This window comes from Sciurus vulgaris (assembly GCF_902686455.1).
Source record: "Sciurus vulgaris genome assembly, chromosome: 10".
Lineage (NCBI taxonomy): Eukaryota > Metazoa > Chordata > Mammalia > Rodentia > Sciuridae > Sciurus > Sciurus vulgaris.
Window position 1 is genome coordinate 105,556,502 of NC_136470.1, and position 20,299 is coordinate 105,576,800.

General features: G+C 35.1%; 1 protein-coding gene across 1 annotated transcript in view; it reads left to right on the top strand.

Annotated features, from left to right (window-relative positions):
* ZBBX (zinc finger B-box domain containing) overlaps window positions 1-20,299 on the top strand; it is a 175,089-nt gene that overhangs the window by 57,472 nt on the left and 97,318 nt on the right. The window contains exons 8-10 of the mRNA XM_079101028.1: window positions 2,594-2,752; window positions 6,424-6,598; window positions 14,548-14,668. Of these exons, the coding sequence (XP_078957154.1) occupies window positions 2,594-2,752; window positions 6,424-6,598; window positions 14,548-14,668 (455 nt within the window). The remainder of the gene's footprint in view (window positions 1-2,593; window positions 2,753-6,423; window positions 6,599-14,547; window positions 14,669-20,299) is intronic.

Here is a 20,299-nt window from a genome sequence, read left to right on the forward strand (position 1 = left end):
TATGTTTTATGAATTGGGAGTAACCTCTATTTCCTACATTTTAATATGGGGAACTAAAATTTATTTTTATGTATTTGGTCAAATATAAAAATGGATAGGTAAAAACAAGTTAAAAACAAAACCCAAACCACCTAATTTTTGCATAGGCAATCATATACAGAATTATAGTTTTATGGAGTTTTATTTTTTAAAGGGCAGAATAATGTTTAAATGTATTAGAAAAAAATGTAACATGTCCATTTTCAGGAAATGAATGTAAATTACATTTTCTGTGTCATGAAGGCTAATGAGAACCAGTACACAAAAAGAGTTAGGTTAGAAGAAGACTTATTCTAATTCAAGTCCCAAGATTCTGCAGCTGTTTGACATTGACCTAGACTTTCTGAACTTCCAAGTACTTGTCTATGTAAAAGAGATCATAGGTGTCTGTCCTCTTTCCTTGTATGATTAATTAAAATGAAGAGAAAAAAGTATACATACACAGTCTTACAAAGGAGGAAAGTTATATTTTAATGTATATTATTTTCTATGAAAGAATATTCCCATTTATTGGATTTTGTTTATCTCAGTTATTTACTAAATTAATAAGACTTTCAGATATTTCAGATATAACATTCAATTTTGTCAATTATCCATGATGTTTATCTTCTTTTTTAGCAGAAAATTTAACTTAAAAGCTTTTGATATTTTTGAGTTTTTTTAACATGTTAGCTAAAAATTATTAGAATATCAAGAGCAGGATTCACTTTAAGACAGGAAAAAAAATCTTTGTTTTGTGTTATTTAAAAATATATATTTGATAATTTTACCTTGGTAATTTTATATAACAGTACTATTGCTTTTAGTTGTAAGGAAAACTAGACATCTTAAATGCCTTTAAAATCCACAAATCGTTATTTTAAGCAATTTAAAATTAGGCTTATGTGGATTACTCTCTTTTAAAAGTATTGGTTAATATGTAGGTATTTCTGAAAATCTGGAGCATTAGCACTGGATTGAAATTCTGTCAAAACTGAAGACTATATAGATCTATATGACTTTTTGATAATCACTGGAAAATTTTGGAGCAAATACCACAGTACTGAGAGCAATATATGTGAATAGGTCACATTTGTCAGATTTTCATAGGTGATTCGTTAATTCAGTGTGAAATAACACCAGTTAATTTGATGTTCACCAATTTATTCCAGAATCAGACTGCATGAATCCTAATAGATTTACAGAAGGTCATAACTGGGTGGTTTCAGTGTAATTGTAGCTATTTAAATTGGTAACTAGATGAAAATTTTAGGAATGTTTCTAAGGGAGAGTACAAAATAATTATTTCTGATCCCTGATGAATTTTTCCTCTGCCTTCCAGACATTTGCTAAGAAGTAAGACATATTTCTTATCTTCCTAATGCCAGGTTCTCTCAGAGCCTCTGAACATCCTCAATCTTCCGGAGGAAGTTTAGTTTGAGATCAGATGGGGTTCGGAGGTCTACAAAGTCCTTAGGCAGACTAGTGTAATGGCTGAGAGGAGACCCTTTAGATAAAAAGTCCAGCCCAAGATTTTCCTTTTACTGGTCAGCCCCTCTGGAAACATGACCAAAGTTTTTTGTTTTGTTTTGTTTTTTAATTCCTTTTCTTAATTATTTAATTCTCTAGCTCTTCTCCCTCTGTCCACACCTTATTTTTTACTGTGTGCTATTTGTAAGACACTGTGGTAGCCATACAACCTTTTAAAAAATATTGCTTTTCCTTTTGTGCATTTATATGGTGTGATGGGACATACCAAAAGGTAATGGAAAGGCAAGATATGAGGGTTGGCACAGAGCTGTTCAGGGATTTATAGCTATAATGAGGGTGGGGAGGAGGAACGTTCAGGGAAGTCCTTAGACCTGTGGGAGTAACTTGGAATAATTCTTGAAGGAGAAGTAGGAGTCTGCGAGGCGAAGATGAGGACAGAGGAGAGAAGGCACTCCTGTAAGTGAACCTCATGAGCAGAGGCATGAAATGAGGAACAATTTGGAGTTTACTAGGAAACTGCAGATAGAGGCACTTCCTATGTGCACTTTTGAATGGTGTATAATTTCTAAAGATATTTTATCACCAAGGAAAACTCATTACTGCTTATTCAGGCTCTTACTAGATAAGATATATTTAGTTCTCTAGCTGCAATATGCACAAAATAACACACCTTATCTATTTGGGGTTGGCACAGTGGAAAAGATATGAGTCAGTAGAATTATACACACCTGGGGTCATTTCTCAGCTCTGCCACCCACTCACCATGTGACCAAGGCCTGGTTATTTAAACTAAGCTCTAGTTTCTTTATCCCTAAAATAGATAAAAAAATAGTTATGGTTTCGAGTTGCCTGAAGGACTAAATGATATACTTTAAAAAATGTTTAGAATAGAATGAGTCCAAGTCAGTGCCCTCAGTATATGGCAGCTGTCACTATTATAATTATTGCAAAAAAGATCAGTTTGTCTTTAAAAATATTAATTAAAATTTATTGAATATTATGAGTCATAATGCTGAAATTTTGATTTAATGTTAACAAGTTACGTATTAGTCTCTTTAGTCATATTTTGTTCCTTTTTTAATAGGCAAAATCTCAAATATTATCCAGTGTATTGGATGTTGCTCATCGATTTATAAAGGAAGTTAATCCAGATGAATGCATAGGGGGGACTAATTCTATAAAAGATACCAGTAAAAGTCATCAGAAACCCAAGTCTCTAGTCCTTCAGGGGAGCAACTCTGAGGTAAGCCAAGGAAAAGTAATAGGACATTTTTTGTCTCACATAGTCAAGGAGACTGCTGTTCATATAATAACTAGAATTGTGGAAGTTTAGAGATTATATCACCTTGGTATATAACATGAATTTGCTTTTAATTAATCAAATGTATCTTGACTATGAAAACATTTTCAAGGAGATTTCTTGGATTCTTTGTGAAACTGATCTTTTTGTTGAATGATCATTTGACCATACGATCTGAATATTTCTACTATATTAGGAATTGAATGTGTATTTGGAAAAAACAAAATAAAAACCACAGTACAATATAACAATTGTATATTAGTCAGATTTCAGAGAGGCTTATAATACAAAACTTTGCCAAACACTTTAGGTGACAGGCAGTTTTACAGTTATTTAAAACTAGATTTATGCCAATTCTCAGTTACTCGGAGACTATGGATCCCATGATGTGCTAGGAAAGCTTTTATCAGCTCATGTCTATATTTTTATAAGAGAATTTTATTAACTCTTTAGCAGGAAACAAACTTCAAATTTTGATCTGGTATATACTTGGAAAGGGATGACCTCATGAAAGACCTTACATTTTAGAGACTGAAACCTGAGTTCAAGATAATGATGCTTGTTTTCTTTTAGTTTTTAAATATTGGGGAATTTACTTAGTGTTTTTTTTTTTTTTTTTTTTTTTTGATACTTTGTTTTCTCTTCTGAAAAGTGAGAATATTAAAATATCTTATAGGTATACCTTAATGTGTAAGTGAATGTATAGCATTGGATATCCATTTGTTCCTTCAAATTTCCTAGCCTTTTAGAATTGGGCAGTGACTCAGTGGAAGTAATATAGGACAGTTCTAAACTAAACACTGAAGAGCCATTGTACGAGACTCTAGCTGTATCGAAGGCAGTTATACCATTGGCATAGCTCAGAGATGCAATTTTCTTATATCTCTGATTTATTGCTTGTGAAGGGAGCTACTTTGGAGAGCCACAAGAATCACTACATACTTAAACCATTTCATATGGAGCCACTGAGTCTTTGGGGTCTCTTCATTTGTGTAGCATACTGACAGATTGTTTACTGGATATGTATAAGTACCTTTAAGACTCCTAAAACTCAGTATCTTCAAACTAAACTCAAACCTTTTATTGCAAATCTATAGATGTTAGTAATATCTAGCTTTCCAAGCCAAAAAGGAGATGATCTTCTGTAGTCCTTTCTCTTACTTCTTATACATCCAATCAGTTACTATAGTACTATATTCAGGATGCTATAAAAATATCACAGACCAAGTGACTTACACAACAAATTTGTTCTCTCACAGTTCTGTAGCATAGAAGTCCAAAATCAAGGTACCCTGAGACTTGGGTCCTGGTAAGGACTTTCTTCCTGGCTAGCAGATGCTTGCCTCTAAAAACTCTTTTAATGTTTTGTCACTTATTCTGTCCTTAAGCCATCTCAGATACTGCAATTAGCATTTTCTGAAAGAACGTAAGTTTTATAGAGTGGAAAATACATTTCATTTTCTCCCTTTCTAGAGTCAATCCATATTTTTAGGTTTTTTTTTTGTGTGTGTGTGTGTGTGTGTGTTTCTTTATACAAATGTTAATATATTTGCATATTGTTCTGCAAACTTTTTTTTTCTTTTTTGGTGGTGCTGGGGATTGAACCCAGGGCCCCACATGTGCTAGGAAAGTGCTTTTAACCACTGAGCCAGATCTCCAGGCCCTGAAAACATGTTTTTATACATTTAACAATATAGTTTTTATATGCATATAAAAACATTCTATAGCTTTCTCATTCTGTATATTGGCTATAAAATGCTTCATTTATTGGATGTGAAATGACTTTCTAAAATCCATCTTCCACTGATCAATATTTAGTCTATTTCAATTTTTTCCAGTATATCCTAAAATATAAAGTATGATTTTGAAAATTTTGTTTTGCTTATATGCATATGACAATATGATAAAATCCTTAAATTCCTAGGTAAAGAGTTTTAGACCACATGGCTCTAGCATTTTAAGTTGTTTCTCTTCATCCAAACTTACTCTTCCTCAATTCCCTTTTCTACATTACTGTGTGGAGCTTTCTATGGTTTTACAGGTGTAACACATTTTGTCTGTATTGCAGGAAGGATTCTCATGATCTGTTCCTGTTCATCTTTCCACCTTTGATATTTTTCTCATCCTCCATTTTTGCCATATCAACACAAACTACTTCCATTTCTATGCCACAATGCTGTTTGATTCCATTTCTTTGCATATGTACACTTCCCACTTTCTGAAATACTGCTCTTTACTCTTTGTTGATATAATTCTTGTTTTATTTTTGGAAATCCAGTTCAGATGTCACTTCAAGTTATTCATTATCCTTGCACCTATTTCTATTGTGGACTTACCAACAGTGTTTCTGTGACACAGTGTCTAGTGTCGGACAGATTCTCAGATGATGTTTGCTTGTATTTAAAAATTTTTGTGCACATCTTTAATAATTACTTTCAATTGTACTCCAATAGTCTGCCTGCTTATTTTTCAATTAAGGGCTAAACATAGAGATTTCTGTTTTTGTGTCTAAAAGATGCACAGTGGAGATTTAGCAATTTGATTTAGCAATTTGATTAGTGTAGGAAATCCACATTTGGTAATTCAGCTGTTGTGTGGTTTTTATTTTGCTTAAATTTCCTAATTTGACTATTGTTTTCTGATTACTAGATAACTGCAAAAATCCTTCTTTTATTTTCTTCTATGTGTTCAGAGTAGATCTGTGTTTTATAATGAATTAATTTCTCCACCATCATTAAGCCAAGAAGCACACAGTGTTTCATATACATTGATGGAACTTATTTATTCATTTCATTAACTCTTAATAAACACTTATGTATTTCCAGGTACCGTACTCTTGACACTGAGGAAAAGACAAAATCCTCAGTCTGATTATATTCTAATGGAGAGAGAAAAGCACTAATATGTAGAATGAGTTCACACAGAGATAAGTTGTGAGGAGAAAATTGAAATAGTTAAGGATTATGAGGTGGTGGGGAAATAGTCATGATTTGGAGATCATCAGGGAATAACTCTCTGAGCAGGTGACATTTGAGCAGACTGAAGGAAGTGAGGCAAAAGCCTGTGTGGAAATGTGGAGGAGCCTCCTTCTAGGTTTCCCAGAGCTACAAGAATGAGAGTAGCATGAAGGAAGAACATGAGGAGGTGAAATACAAGGCAAGGAAGTTGAAGGTCATGTAGAGCATTGTGCATCCTGGGAGAAACCGGAAATTGCATAGAAAGTGAACAGAGGAGTGGTGTGATCAGATTTACACTCAAACAAATGTACAAACAAACCTGCTTTTTCCAATGTAGGAAGATTGCAGGGAGCAGGAGATTGGAGGAGTAGAAAGAATGAATACGAGGCTGTTGCAACTTTGTAGGGTGGGCAGTGGTGAATGACATAATGACAATTCATCAAGTCTGTAGGTTTTTATTTTAATAATTTTTGAAGAGGACATTTATAATTGCTAATAAGTTTAAAAACAGCAATAAAACTTGTAAGTAAGCACGACAAAACCATTGTGTTCCATGTTAAAATGTTTGATTTTAATGACTAATAATTAGTATTACCTGTATTTTAAGATTTGGGAAATTTAATAAAGCAAGCTTCGATTCATTTTTAATTGGTTCAGGTAGAAACTACAACCAAAAGAGCTGAATGTTCAAATTCGAGAGATAGGCTCTTGTGTGAAGGAGCTTCATTTGATGAAGAAGCTTCGGCCCAGTCTTTTCAGGAAGTGTTAAATCAGTGGAGAACTGGAAATCCTGATGATAACAAGAAACAGAACTTACATGCAGCAAAACCAGGTATGGCTATTATTATGACATGCATATTATAAAATAAAAGTGACTTCATTTCCATTTTCTGTGAATATAAATGTGATGTTTAAAAAGTATAAACATAGGACTTTGCTATAACTCTTCAAGGGCTCTGTGCTGTACCATCATTGGTGAGTGCTTAGCTATTTACAGACCCTGAATTGGGCACCGGGGGTATTTGCATGTGTTTTCTGTGACTGACAAACGAATGGAGTGTTGGATTCTTTCAGCTTTTAGTCTCCTAGCAGGATGTTGTTGTTAGGACATCTATTCCATTTTCAAGCTATAATTGCAACATGTAAATGGAAAAATCTATAAAATAGAGGAGAATTTTATATGTATATTTAAAAATATCATTCCAAGATCAATTAATAAACTTCAGGGGAAAAGTTTGATTTTTCTTTCTTTTTGAAGAACTGTCTTGTTTTTATGTTTTCTTAATGATCTTCACTTCCATATCCTAGACACTGAGGATCTAGATGACTTAAGTATATAGTATCTCTGCTTTGAATTTTCCAATATCATTTAAGAAAAATCATATGCTCAAATATTCAATTGATTAATTTTATTACTCAGAATTTTATGGTATCTTTTAGCTGATTTTTTTCATTGAATATAAAATGTTAGACAATAAATTTCAATCCTACATCTTTCTTGACAGAGGCATTCAGTTTTACTATTTTTAATTTCATTCTCTTCCAGTGAAGTAACTGTTCTGATTATTCCCCCTTTATTCTGTAGTGTAATTTCTAATGCCTATGCATCACACACTATCTCCCCAATCATAATTGGATTTTTCACTAACACTCTTCCCTTAAAACATTTTCCCCACATTTCCTCAATTTAATTAGCGTTTCAAGACTTTATTCATATTCTTTCTTCTTAGTAGTGTGTACCCTGATTCTCATTGAGCATGTTAGTTTTGTACTTTATTTTTGTAATTTTCACAATTTGATGTATTTTTAAATTTTTCTGCTCTGAGATTGTCTTCAGTAGAAATACCTTTTAAATTGTATGCATTAAAGGACCTAGTATTTAAAATAGCACCAGTACTGTGTTGAAAAATCCCCAGATCAGAAGTTTAAAACCATTTACAAAATTTGATTTTCATAATGTAAGTAACTGCATGATAACAATAATCTAATATTTATTTTTGAAAATTTGATTGTAACAAAAAGTTACCAAGAAGAAAATCCAATCTTAACCCAATCTTCTACCACCTAGAGTTAATCAAAAATTACTTTGGGCACATAATTTTTACTAGACATAGTTGTGCACATATATACACACAAACACACACACATTCTTGAGAAAAAATATGGGTTAACATTACATGTATTACTAATTAACTTGCGTTTTTACTGTGATTGTGTCATGGGCAACTTCATAGAGAGAGAGAGAGAGATACTCATCATCATTCATAACTGTTACATGATACTCTATATGTCATGATTTATCCAGATCTTTGCTGATGAATGTTTTATTTCTGAATCTCAGTATTATAAAAGAAGAAAAAGAAATAGTTAAGATGACAACCATCTTAACTATTGTGCACTTACACAATTACCTTAAAATAAATTTGTAGATGTAGAAATGCACCTCAGTGGTAACTTGTTTTATTAAATTTTGATGATGCATCAAATTATCCTCTAAAAGATTACTGTTAATTATATTCTCACTGAGAGTGTATGAGGTGTCTCTTTCTGTGTATTTTCAAACTCATTAACCTAATTTGGTTTGATAGACAATAAATGATCATCATCCCTGGCTTCCAACATCACTTATGAAATAATTATTAGTCATCTTCTGTCAATATCTCTTTGTTTTTTATTACTTTGAGTATTCTTTGCTTTTTTATTACTTTGAGTACAAATAGTGTTTTAAATATTAGAGCAAATATTGAGTACACACCATACGCTGGGGGAGAAGTGGTATGCAATCCCAGCCACATCCTGTTCTGGAATGTGTGGTATACAAGGAAATCAAAGAATCCATTAAATGATCTGCATAACTTGGAGGGAGAAGTGCTCTGCCATTGCCTTCACTGAGTCAAAGTAGCATGACTTCTACAGATGTTAAAAAGTATGATTCAATCCGGTTGAATTTATCACTATAAATGTGCTTACACAGGACCTGGGTCTTAATCTGTTGACTCAAGCACTTCAGGAATGGCACTGATGATCTGCCCAGTTGGTCAGTTGCAGTCTGGACTTCATTTTACAGTAGAGGTCAAAATTCTCACATTGTAGAGGAAGGAAGACTTTTGGCTTTGGAGATAGGAATGTTGTAGTTGATAATGTGCAACCTATTCAGGTGTCCCTTAACTAAACCCTATGAGAGCCAGGGGACCATCTTCCAATTAGCAGGTCTTTAGGCACCATGATCCCTAGAAAGGTTTGCTATGGTTTGCCTCTGTAGGCTAAAGATGATTGTGGAGGGATATTGCATTGCCTGATTTTGAAGACGTAACGGAAACCTGGAAAATGGTAAAGTCTAGGTTTTGGCACATACACATCAAAGTTCTGTTGAAATTGTCAAAACATGGGGTAGTAATCATTAGAATGTTTCAATTTGAAGAGATTTCAGTTGCTAATTGGGGCACATTGAAATGGAAAAGTCATATAGCCTACAGTTTTACCTGTAGAAAAGAAAATTCATTTCTAATAGGCAGAGATCTACCTTGGGTCACCATATTAGTTCAGTTTTATGATGCTGCCAGACCTAAACAATCTACAGATCTGGAACCCCTTAACTGAGGAAGAAGCTTGGTCCCTAAGGTATCCTGTAATGTAGCCACAATGTATACTCTGTATTTACTGTATGACCCCACTAGTTGAACATATAGCTACTTACTCAGACTAATACACAATAAAGAAAGGTAATGCACAGAAATTCACAGGGGTCACTTTGAATTGACGCTTTTCCCTCAAGACCTTAAGTATCACTACGGTCTAACTAGTTAGCAGAAAGAATCCCTAATTGACCTATAGCTTTAAGATTGTTATAGCAGTACATAAGTAGAAAATTCTAGAATCTCCTACCTACTCCCCCAACATTCCATGCTAAATGCCTGAGGTAATACTAGATTCTGGGAATTGTAGAGTGTAATGTCATCATCAAATATTTGAAAGATGCAGAAATACTGCTTTATAGAAATTATTCACAAGTAACTTGCTTATTTGGCACAAAAGTCAAATGTATGGGAGAATGTCAACTTGGTCACATGGTGAAGATACCAGTCACAGTTGATTTTTATATACTGTGCCTTTACAGGAGAAAAACAGCACTTTCTCCAATTGGGGAGCAGCCACTGAACTTCCTGAGAGCATAAACTCTTCCTGTGAGCCGGGCAGTCAGTTATTTAGCCACTCAACCTTGCCATGGTAGCATTTCAACAGTCATAGGTGATCCAAGAGTGAGTGAGTGTGGCTGTGTTCCAGTCAAACTCTATTTACAAACAGAAATTTTGCCACAGGACAATGGGTCGCATTTGACACATGGGCTCTTGTTTGCTGTCCTGACCTAGTAAATGCATTATTTTCTATTCATATCAAAATAGATAATCAGAAATAGATTTTTTCCCATGTGTTAGACTCTCATTCTAGACCCACATGACTCCCATGCTTTCTAGCATTATGTAGTCCAAAAGGACCTTGATATTGCACAGAGACGATGCTGTCTAGTTAGATTGGTGGCATTATGCTAAGAGGAGATATAGAGTAGAAAGTGTCTGTTATAGGGTGATCAGTCATGATGGGGTCAGTTATTTGTCCTCTTGTGAAAGCCACATATTTTAAATATGGATTTACTTCCTCTGATTACATTGTATCTACCAGCAGGAGCCTTCTTTATCACCATGGTATCCTTATACAACATTGCCTCAGATCATGACACTCATTTTATTATAAAGGAGGTATAGCTAATACCCATGGAATTCACTGAACTTGTCAAGTTCACTATGGTTCTGTCTGGGAGACTATAACTCCAGGGTTAGGCAGCTTTTCCTACAGGAGGTGTTTATTCCACAGATTTTGTCATGCTTCCATTAAATCAGAAGGTGAGTCTACTCCTGGTCTTTGGGGCTAGTCATCACTGAATTGAAAGTCAGGAAGAGTCACTATGCAGGACTTGTTGGCTGAGCACAATTACCAAAGAAACCACTGTGCTGCTACTACACAGCCTGGAGAAAATGGACTCTGGGGGTTTGCTGTGGCATGGATTAGAGTTGTGTACAGTAAGAAGGCTCAATGGGGAACTGGCAACCCAGTGAGGAGAGGGCTTAGATGGTCTTGTGTCCTTTGAGAATAAATATTTGTGTTACTATACCAAACTTAAAAAAATGTAAGGTGAACTTGGAAAGGGTGATGGAGGAAGGAAGCTATTATAATTAAATCAATTTGGTCTTCAAACCACCTATGAAAATGGAGTCCATAGCAACTCAGTATTGTGTTGAATAATCGTCTTTTTCATCACCCTTTTTCTTCTTACCTTATATAAAGTACATCAGTGGTGCCAAACATAATGTAGGACTTAGGTGGGAGCATCACTCAGTTGAGTTCTCCTTAATTTTAAGTTGGCCCCTTCATTTGGTCTCAGTAACTATGGAACTTGTTTTCACTAGGTTTCAACAGATTATTTTTTTCTTGAAAAAAAAAAAAGTGTGCAAAGAAAAATGTGGGCTTAAACAGAAAAGATGCAGACTATGTGGCCATTCTGAGTGTGTCCCTTAAAATCCATTCTTAGCCTTTTCTGCTTTACTCTGTATTCCAGAGGTTGACTTTGCTCTCTGGCTTCCAATTGACCAAATTGGGTTTGGTCAATTGGAAACACTAAAAGGATATTGGAGGGTAAAAACAGAGGGGGAAGTATTTGCTCACCCTCCTGTGAGTGTGCTGCGGTTTTATAGTGGTTGCATCCTGTCCTTATAAACACTTCTCAGATGGTCTTTTACACAGTTTTTGCTTTCAGTGTTTGTTTGTTTCCCAATGGTTCTCTTTTTCTGTTTCTTCAAACTTAGAGTTGGTACCAGCTCTCCACTCTTCTTAGTCTCTGGGTCTTTCACTTATTCCCTCAACTTTACCACTTAATTGTAAGTTGGTCCCTTCATCTGATCCTCTAAATTAACTTTTTAAGCATTATTTTTCTAGACAGGTTTCAATTCTGGCACAAATGGTTATAAAAGGCTTCCCAAGAGACCAAGAAATTGAGTTATGGAATAGAAAATGGGTTAAAAAATGGGGACAGAAAAGTTTGGATGAAGGCTATGTGATGGAGTACATAGTGTGCATGAAACTGAAGGAGAGTGTTCATGACCGACCTTAGAGAGGAAGGGAAAGTACTGGAACACAAGACTCCGAGAGGTAGGAGGAATAGCCGCAGTTGCCTGGGAAAGAAAGCAAGCCTGGAGAGAAGATGAAGCATGATGCTTGTGTAGGAGGAAGGCTGATATGGTATGATCTTAAGCAGTGAAGGATAGTGCCTGCACTAAGGAAATGAGGTCAGCAGTACGGTTTCTGTGGAGAAATCAAGATGAGGGCTTACAGTGACACGAAATAATGTTTTTGGCTCTAGAATATTATGTATATGTGATTGATGACAAGAGTGTGTGTGTTGTGTGTATATGTAGATGTTTTTCTTGTCATGATAGGTTCTATATATTAAGTAGATAAAAAGAGCCTGTATAAAAATTTATATAGTTTATGGACAAAAATCAACACTGCCTATGAATCTTCCACTAGGCTAAAAAGTAGAACACAACAACCATTCCACTGGACCACCACTTTTCCCACCCTCTTCATTCTTTTCTAATGTCACCACTAACAGGAATTTTGTGATTTTTGATTCCCTTCACTCCCTTGAAGTTAACTAAAAATATGTTAATTTTGCATATCTTTGAACATTATGTAAAAAGAATTATGGTGTACATATTCTTTTGACTTGCTAATTTCACTCAGTCTTGTGTTATTATCACCCATGAAGATGTGCATAGTTGTATATCATTCATTTTCACTGCTTTATAGTGTCCCATTATATGAATGTACAGTGCTCTTTCCTGTTCAAGTGTTGATGATTGTTTGGAATTTTTCCTGTTTTCACCATGACAAAAGATACTGTTACGAAATTTCTTGTACAGTTCTTCTCTGCACAGACATCTAGGGATACCTGGGAGGAAAATAACTGGGTCATCAGTGTGCATGCCCTCCACTCTACTTGAGTTAAAGCTGAATTATTTTGCAAAGTATTTGTACTAACTTGTGCTCCCATCTGAAATATTTTGATCACCTTCCATTATCACCAACATGTGAAGTTGCTGGGTTAAAACATTTTTGCTAACCTGATGAAGACAATACTGTATATTTCATTTATGCACCTCTTACTACAAATGACATTGTGTGTCTTTTCATATGTTCCTTGGCTATTTAACTTAGTAGTGAGCTTTAAATATCCAAGTTTTCTTGTTATTGATTTCTACTTTGATTTAATTTCAGAAGCTTCTTCCCTCCCTTCCTTCATCCTTCCCTCCCTCTCTCTCTTGCTTTCTTTCTTTTTCTTTTGGTTTGAAAAGTCCAAAGGGACCTTGAGAGGGCCTTTTGCTTTACCCTGGAAAGGAGTCCTCTCCTTTCCCCTGACTTGGTCATATTCTTCTTAACTTTTGCTCTTTAAGTTTGATGGATTCTGATTGGTCTTTCTCAGAACTTCCTTCATGGGTTTCTTCAATACTGCTGTACTCCTTGGGAAAAAAATAGAATTCAAGTAACTTACATTCTTTTGGGCTCTTTTGGAAACTAATGATTAGCATATATAGCATGAGATTGGGACTACCTTCTAGTTTTAGAGGAAATATGTTTAGAAATATTTTTTCTTCCATTTTACTATTTCCCTTTCCTCTCCTCCTACATATTCCCTCATATGATGATCAAGCCTGGAGAGAGAGGAAATCTATAGAAAGATGGAGAGACTAGTAATCCTGGATTATATACCATTCTTATCCCCAGAAATCTTTATCAGTTTTAAAAACTCTGAATAGTGAGTTTTGGTGTAATACTTGTTTTACTCAGCTATTTTGCTGCTGTGACTAAATGATCTGACCAACACAATTATAGAAGAGGAAAAATTTATTGGAGGGCTCTCTCAATTTCAGAGGTCTTAGCCCATAGAAGGCCAGCTCCATTCTTCAGGACTCCAGGTGAGGCAGAACATCATAGCTGGAGAGTGTGGCAGAGGGAAGCCATTTCCATCATCTGGAAGCGGAGAGAGACACTCTCCAGATGCAAAATATATACCTGAAAGCCACGCCCCAATTCCAGTCTCCTCCAGCCACACCCTACCACTTCTGTTAACCACTCAGTTAATCCCTATCAGGGGATTAAATCACTAATTGGGTTAAGATTCTTAGAACCCAATCATTTCTCCTCTGAACCGTCTTGCATTGTCTCACATATGAGTTTTTGGGGGACACCTCATATCCAAACCATAATAGTAGTACTTCAGAGATAAGTTAAGCATCTGAAAGTAAATTACTATGTAGGCATAAATTCACAAGAACAGTTGTCTTCCTCCAGATGTCGTTCTGAATTATTTATTTCCTACTTCTCATAATATGTAAATATTATTGACAGTGACCATAATACATTTAGTGTGTGTAGAATGTACAATGTATCAGTTTATTTTAAAGAGTTGGTTTCTTTAAAAAAATCTTGTGACCATAAGAACCTTTCATTTCAAGTGATTATTGAAGAAAATAGTCTGTACAGTCATTGTTTAAATCAACAATATTTAATCCTTTCATACTATATACCTTAAACTCTTGATTATATAGATAAATGTCAAAGCACCTTAGCCTCAAAAATGAGGTTCTGTATCCTGAGAGAAGGGAAAGATCTAGTGATTTATAAACATGGTTGAATTAATTATGCACATTGCTTTTATTTTTGTAGACTCATTGGAAGAATGTGAAGTACAAACTACTCTAAAAATTTGGAGAGAACCACTAAATATTGAATTTAAAGAAGATAGTCTATCCTATATGGAAAAATTATGGCTTAAAAAACACAGGAGGTATTTTCTAAATTTTCAATATTGTTACTAGGATATACAAAAGTTATTTATGTTTCTTGCTTGTTATATACCTTTCTGTAGCAATTTTATATGTGTGTTCCATATTTCATAAATAATTTTAAAATAATATTAAAGCCCAGTGAAGTTTCTGCTGTTCCAATAAAATTTTTAATTATATTTGTGTATATGATGAATTTATTTAGAAATTGCCTTGAGAAATGGGAACATCACACAAGCACAGTATAGAATTTAAGAATAATAGCAATAATAATAAGTACTGCAGTAAGTGCAAGATTACTTTGAAAAGATATTACTGTTAGGTTTTTTACATTAACATATATGTCTGAGGCTCTTTTTAGAATATACTATTAAGTTAATTGAACCTTTAATTCTATAATTTTATTAATATTAGCCAAATGCATTTAATTCAGACTATTATCTGATACACCATTTCATAAATTGTTTAAAAATTAAACTATTAAAATGTTAAGCCAAAATGATGAATGAATGCATGGTATAGTCATCTGTAATTGTGCCATCATCTAAGGCCCATGGATCTTCAGATTTTGGAGGTGCATTTAAGGTTGTGAGCTCAGTTTGCCCTAAAGCAGAGCTATTCACACTTTATTATTCCTACCAAGTGCCTAGAAACTGTGAGAAAATACAAAATTCTTCTTTAGTAGTTCTGAAGGTGGGACCTGAGATTCTGAATTTCTGAATTTCTGCTTGCTCCCAAGTGATGCTGATGTGGATGACATGGGTATATGGGCCATTTTTTTTTTTCAATAAAGAAAAATCAAATTTGTTTATATATACTAGAACAAATAATCAAAAATTACATACAACAACATAAGACAGCATCACAAAATGACATGATTATGGATCAAACTAGCAAGAGATGGACAGTACCCATACATGTACATTTATTAGTGGTGGTAAGAAGCTACAGATGTTCCCTCCCTCTTACAGAGTTTCATCACAAAGAATGTAGGTTTTTCATGACTCTGTTCGTTTCTTCCTCTGTAAATCAGGGCAAAACTTATTTTATAACTTATTTGTTAAGACCATCATGCTGAGTCAACTAGTTAAGACAAAAATTCTCTTTAAAAGAATCTGGTACATAGTACTCATCCAGACTATTATTGAGGAGCAAAGGTGATGAAGGAGCTTCTAGAATACAACAGAGGGGTGGTGATCAACTCCTTGCTTCACCTTCAAACTCATTTGCCCATATTTGGACTATTCTGCCTGTTATATTTCCTAGTGAGCCTTATTCTGTCTCCAGCTAGATTATTTTTTGGTTGGGGGGCGGGGAGCCAGGGATTGAACTCAGGAGCACTCAGCCACTGAACCACATCCCCAGTCCTATTCTTTATTTTATTTAGAGACAGGGTTTCACTGAGTTGCTTAGTGCCTTGCTTTTGCTGAGGCTGGCTTTGAACTCAAGAACCTCCTTTCTCAGTCTGCCTAGCCACTGGGAATACAGGTGCATGCCACTGCTCCTGGCTTCAGCTAGTTTTTTGATCCTAGTTCTGCCCATTATGTCCACAGAACCAATCTAGTTTCTCTTCTCTAGTTTCTCTGTGGTATCCTTGCAGACTTAAATTCAGTCTTCCATTAAGAGAGCAATGTTTGTACCACCATGACCCTTCAACTGTTTTATAATGTTGCAGATGTTCTCTCTTGTAATTTTTTTTTTTCAATTTGAAATAAGACAGTCAAACCATAAAATTTTACAAAGGATTCTTGCTATCTTTCATTTAGCTTCCCTAATGGTAACACGTCTTACATAACCATTTGCATTTATTAAAACCAATAAATAAACATTGGTACAATATGATTGATTGAAGTATAGAGTTTGTTTGGATTTTATCCTTGTCTTCACTGATCCTGCTCCATTATCCAGCCCCCGTGCTTACATTTTTGTCATACCTCCTTATTCATTACAGTTTTTCTGTCTTCCTCTGTATTCCTGGTCTTTTGTGACCCTGACCCGTTGAAGGGTACTTGTCATTTGTTTCACAGAATGTTCTCAGTAGGGGATCTATTCATGGTACTTGTTTTATAGATTAATATCAAATATAATTATTATTTATTTTGTGACTCAAATTGTTCCTACTTTGGCTATTAAGAGCTCTGTTAGGTTGAGCCCTCTGTTCTTTCAACATGACCTCATTCTTTCTTGTTTGTTCTTGGTTAATTTGCTTTGAGTATCTCTTTATTTTTCTGGCAGCTGATTTTCCTGTCATAGCCCAGGAGCCACTTGTCCAGAGAATTGTCATTTCTCTTGCTGGAGAATGGATTCAGAAACCAAGATCTGGACTCTGGGCTCATTACTATTCACGTGTCACAAATTCTAGACCTTCTCTGAAGAAGGTCTTACCAGAGTTAGGACCCACTAAGACGGTGTACACAAATGTCTATATCGATCTCTGTACCTATCTATTTGGATACCTGTTAAAGTAGCCTGACTTCACCCTTGTACCACTGTTTTCAAATTAGCTCTGCGTAATTCATTTAGAATTTTTCCTTCACTTACTCGAAATGTCTTTTACCTATAATGAGAAGCCTGGCTTTAATTATGTATAAAGTAAATTAATTTGCTACTCAGAATTATTGATATCACTGAGAAACAAATTTACTGAATGCAGCATTGTGAAGTGTGCCTTTTATCTTTGGCCTGCCATGTCCATCCAGACCCTGTTTCCCAACATTACTTGAAGCATGGTGCTCATTTCTTTCCTATCCTATCACCTTCTCAGTGTTTATGCCTTGCCGTGGGTCTGCCAACATTCTGATTGATTTTTAAAATTTGAATAGATTAAACTCAGGGTGTATAGTTCTATATTTTTTTTCATCAATGCATAAAGTCAGGTGCCTACCAAAATACCAAACTGAGAAGACCATCACCTCCAAAATCAACATTTGCTCCTCCTTTGTAATCAAAGTTCCTTATTCAGTCAATGCCAACCATTAGTATATGTTTTCCATCCTTATAAATTTACATTTTTCCAAAGGACACATAATATATACCTTTGTGTCCCTCATATACCAAAATGCATTTAAAGTTCATTCATGTTCTTGTGGAAATTAATGTTCATTCTTTTCTCTTGTGGAGTATTCATACATCATTGTGACTTGTCATAATTTATCTATTCATGTGTCAAAGAACACCCTGCTGGCTTCCAGTCTGGGGCAATTATGACTACATTTTTAACAAATATTTGTGTACAGGTTTTTGTTTGGGTATATGTTTTTAATCCCCTGGGTAAACACTTGGGACTGGGGTGACTGGATCATATGGTAAGTACCTGTTTATCTTTGTGAGAAACTACTAAACTTTTCTAATGTGAACGGTAATTCACATTTCAAATGTGTTAGAGTTCTAGTTGCCACCAATTCTTTTTTATATTATTTATTTATTTTAATTAAAAATCATAAATTTACATAGGGCAATATTGTTTGATTTATTCTGTTATTTTTTCCCTTCCCCCCACCCCTCCCACCCCTCTTTTCCCTCTATACAGTCCTTCCTTCATCCATTCTTACCACCCTCCTTATCCCTAACCCTAAACCTAACCCTAACCCTAACACTAACACCTCAAACCCCCCCTTATATGTCCTCATCCGCTTATCAGCGAGATCATTCGTCCTTTAGTTTTTTGAGATTGGCTTATCTCACTTAGCATGATATCCTCCAATTTCATTGATTTGCCTGCAAATGCCATAATTTTATCATTCGTCATGGCAGAGTAATATTCCATTGTATATATATGCCACAGTTTTTTGATCCATTCATCAACTGAAGGGCATCTAGGTTGGTTCCACAATCTGGCTATTGTGAATTCAACAGCTATGAACATTGATGTGGCTGTATCTATGTAGTATGCTGATTTTAAGTCCTTTGGGTATAGGCCAAGGAGTGGGATAGCTGGGTCAAATGGTGATTCCATTCCAAGCTTTCTGAGGAATCTCCATACTGCTTTCCAGAGTGGCTGCACTAATTTGCAACCCCACCAGCAATGTATGAGTGTACCTTTTTCCCCACATCCTCGCCAACACCTATTGTTGCTTGTATTCTTGATAATCACCATTCTAATTGGGGTGAGATGATATCTTAGGGTACTTTTGATTTGCATTTCTCTTATTACTAGAGATGTTGAACATTTTTTCACATATCTGTTGATTGCTTGTACATCTTCTTCTGTGAAGTGTCTGTTCATTTCCTTAGCCCATTTATTGATTGGATCCTTTGTATTCTTGGTGTAGAGTTTTTTGAGTTCTTTATAGATTCTGGAAATTAGCGCTCCATCTGAAGTATGAGTGGCAAAGATATTCTCCCACTCTGTAGGCTCTCTCTTCACATTACTGATAGTTTCCTTTGCTGAGAGAAAGCTTTTTAGTTTGAATCTATCCCAGTGGTTGATTCTAGCTTTTATTTCTTGTGCTATGGGCGTCCTGTTAAGGAAGTCTGATCCTAAGCCAACAAGTTGAAGGTTTGGACCTACTTTTTCTTCTATAAGATGCAGGGACTCTGGTCTGATTTCAAGGTCCTTGATCCATTTTGAGTTGAGTTTTGTGCAGGGTGAGAGATAGGAATTTATTTTCATTCTGTTGCATATGGATTTCCAGTTTTCCCAGCACCATTTGTTGAAGAGGCTATCTTATCTCCATTGCGTATTTTTGGCCCCTTTGTCTAGTATGAGAAAATTGTGTTTATTTGGGTTTGTGTCCATGTCCTCTATTCTGTACCATTGATCTACCTGTCTATTTTGGTACCAATACCATGCCATTTTTGTTACTATTGCTTTGTAATAGAGTTGAAAATCTGGTATTGCGATACCCCCTGCTTCGCTCTTTCTACTGAGAATTGCTTTAGCTATTCTGGGTTTCTTATTCTTCCAGATGAATTTCATGATTGATTGCTCTATTTCTGTAAGGTATGTCATTGGGATTTTAATTGGAATTGCATTGAATCTGTATAGCACTTTTGGTAGTATGGCCATTTTGACAATATTAATTCTGCCTATCCAAGAACATGGGAGATCTTTCCATCTTCAAAGGTTTGCTTTAATTTCTCTCTTTAGTGTTCTGTAGTTCTCATTGTAGAGGTCTTTCACCTCTTTTGTGAGATTGATTCCCAAGTATTTTATTTTTTTCGAGGCTATTGTGAATGGGGTAGTTTTCCTAATTTCTCTTTCTGAAGATTCATCACTTATGTATAAAAATGCATTGGATTTATGAGCATTGATCTTGTAACCTGCTACTTTACTGAATTCACTTATGAGTTCTGAGAGTTTTCTGGTGGAATTTCCAGGTTCCTCTAAATATATAATCATGTCATCAGCAAACAGGGATAGTTTGAGTTCCTCTTTTCCTATTCATATCCCTTTAATTTCTTTGGTTTGTCTAATTGCTCTGGCTAGGGTCTCAAGAATGATATTGAATAGAAGTGGTGAAAGAGGGCATCCCTGCCTTGTTCCAGTTTTTAGGGGGAATGCTTTCAGTTTTTCACCATTTAGAATGATATTGGCCATGGGCTTAGCGTAGATGGCCTTTACAATATTAAAGAATGTTCCCACTACCCCAATTTTCTCTAGTGTTTTTTTTTTTTCTTTTTTTCTTTTTTTT